We start from the raw sequence: 2,649 nt of genomic DNA, 5'->3' as shown, positions 1-2,649 counted from the left end.
TTTCTGAAAAACCTCCATGTAGCAAATAATCCTAAGTTGGTGTTTATTGTTGAACCAATGATTCCTGCAGATGCTGTTAATCCAATAGTTTGGAAGAAAATGAAGTTATAGCCTTTTGTATATAATGATTGAGGTCATCATTTACCCTCTATTTGAGTTCTTTGTAAGCTTGATATTGATCCTATAGTTTTGGTCAATTCTGACTAGTATATAGTTATTGAAGTTAGTGTTGATAACCTAAATCTCTTCATTAGTGTTGTTTATGCCCACAACAATTTTGTTTAAAGAAGGTCCCTATGGAATGATGTTCAAAATATCATGTCTGCTAATCATGATCCTTGGTGCGTCATTAGAGAGTTTAATGTTGTCTTTGGGGCTCATGAGTGTAGAAGTGTGAGATTACCTGCTAGAACTCCCTGCCATAAATTAAATCATTTTCTGACAATGCAGGTTTATTGCATTTGAACACTTTAGGAGCTCAATTTACTTGGTCAAATAGAAGAAGGGGTGTTGCTCTAACTGAAAAGAGATTAGATAGGGCATTATGTAATGAGGATTGGCTAAGTTGCTGGAGTCAGGTGTCTTGTTGTATTATGCCAAGATTAACATCTGATCATCACCCTATTTTGCTTCAATCTCCCTTACAAAATAAGGTGAGGTTCACTTCATTCAAATTTCATAAAATGTGGATTCAAAGGGCTGACTGTAGAAGACTGGTTGAGAACAGTTAGAAAGTTAAAGCTTTTGGTTGTCCTATGTTTGTGCTATCTCAAAAACTAAGAAACCTTAAGAAAGACTTGAAATTTTGGAACATTAATGTTTTTGAAAATGTGCACTTGAAAGTTAAATTAGCCAAGGAAAATGTTGACACCATTCAAAAGTGTAGTAGTGATTTTGGCCCTAATCATGAATTCAATGAGCAGGAAGAGAGAACTCAATCTGAGTTATTTGAGGCTCTTATGATAGAAGAGGTCTTTTGGAATGAGAAGGCTAGAATCAATTGGTTTGCTCAAGGGGATAGAAGCACTAGTTTCTTTCACAAAGTAACTAAGATTAGACATGCCACAGAGTCTATATCTATGCTGAAAAATGGTGATGCTACAATATCTAGACATGATGATATTGACAATCATGTGTTAAGATTCTAAACTGACTTGTTTACTTCTCCAAACAATACCTCCCCTAACAACCTGATTCAGTTTGTGATCCCATCATTGGTGACTGATGATGAAAACAACGACCTTACCAGAATTCCTTCAAATGAGGAAATCAGTGAGGTTGTTTTTGCTTTGAATAGTGAGAGAGCACCTAGCCCTGATGGTTTTGGAGGGTGTTTGCAACTCTGTTAGGCAATTTTTTCACCAAAGTTGGTTGTTGCCCAACATCAACTCCAACTCTATAATTCTAATTCCTAAAGGCTCAGGTGTAGACATAGTTGAGGAGTTTAGGCCAATAACTTTAACTACCATCCAGTTTAAGATTATAACTAAGGTGTTGGCTGATAGACTAGCACTCATTGTCCCTAGGATCATATCTAAACAACAAAGGGGTTTCATAAAAGATAGAAGAATCCAAGACTGCATCTGTCTAGCTTCTGAGGCCATTAATTTGCTAGATTATAAGACCTTTGGAGGGAACCTTGCAATAAAGTTTGATATCATTAAGGCCTTTGACACAATAGACTGACAATTCATATTGGATACTCTTAAGGCTTTTGGCTTCAAACAAAAATTTATCAATGGATTAGTGTCATTCTTAATTCTGCTATGTTGTCCATCAATGTCATTGGTAGAAATGTTGGGTTCCCATGTTGTTTTGTCTTGCTGAATATGTGTTTAGTAGAAGCCTCATGAAGTTGGTTAGTGAAAACAAGCTTAGCACCATATCTGGCCCTAAAGGGCTTCAAACTCCTAGTCATGTTCTTTGTGTAGATGATATTCTAATATTTTGCAAGGGCAAGAAAATAGATTTTCTTGAGCTTAAGAATCTAATTCTGAAGTATGTTGATGCCTTTGGGAAACAAATCAACTATAATAAATGCAAGTTCTACACTGCTAATACTAATCCTAGGAGGATTGCTTCATTGACATCATACTTGGGTTTTTCTGCAGGGTGTCTTCCTGTAAATTATCTGGGGGTGCCTCTCTTTAAGGGTAAACCTAAGAAAATTCATCTACGGTCTATAGCAGATAGAATAATAACTAAGATGATAACTTGAAAAGGTTCATCTTTGTTCATAATGGGTGGAGTGGAGTTGGTTAGGTCCATAATCTAAAGCATGTTAGTCTATAGCTTCCAAATCTATAAGTGGTCAGTGCAGCTACTTAATTATGTGGTCAGAGGTATGAGGAATTTTATATGGGTAGGAGAAGTTGGGGTGACGAAGATGGTCACCATGGCTTGGCACAAAGTTTGTTCTCCTTTTAAGGAAGGAGAATTGGGGATCAAGTCAATCAAGGTCATGAAACAAAGCTACTTTGTTGAAGATGGACTAGGACATGAAGACCTCTAATCAAAATTGGGCTATCTTTTATAGAGAGATTTGGTGATAATAGAAATCCAACTAGTAGGCATTTCCAGTCCTCAGTTTGGCATGGAATCAAGGAGAACTGGTTTGAGGCAAATGAGAATTCCATCTGGTTGGTGGGA

General features: G+C 36.7%; 1 protein-coding gene across 1 annotated transcript; it reads left to right on the top strand.

The window, feature by feature from the left end:
• The first annotated feature begins 755 nt into the window (after positions 1-755).
• LOC109337489 lies at positions 756-1,686 on the top strand. Its single transcript, XM_019574465.1, has 3 exons — positions 756-1,133; positions 1,200-1,332; positions 1,424-1,686. The coding sequence occupies exons 1-3, from the start codon at positions 756-758 to the stop codon at positions 1,684-1,686; spliced, it is 774 nt and encodes a 257-aa protein (XP_019430010.1).
• Positions 1,687-2,649: the final 963 nt, after the last annotated feature.

This window comes from Lupinus angustifolius, unplaced genomic scaffold (assembly GCF_001865875.1).
Source record: "Lupinus angustifolius cultivar Tanjil unplaced genomic scaffold, LupAngTanjil_v1.0 Scaffold_7_4, whole genome shotgun sequence".
Classification (NCBI taxonomy): domain Eukaryota; kingdom Viridiplantae; phylum Streptophyta; class Magnoliopsida; order Fabales; family Fabaceae; genus Lupinus; species Lupinus angustifolius.
Note: the sequence above shows the minus strand (reverse complement) of the source record. Positions and strands in the feature narration are given on the sequence as shown.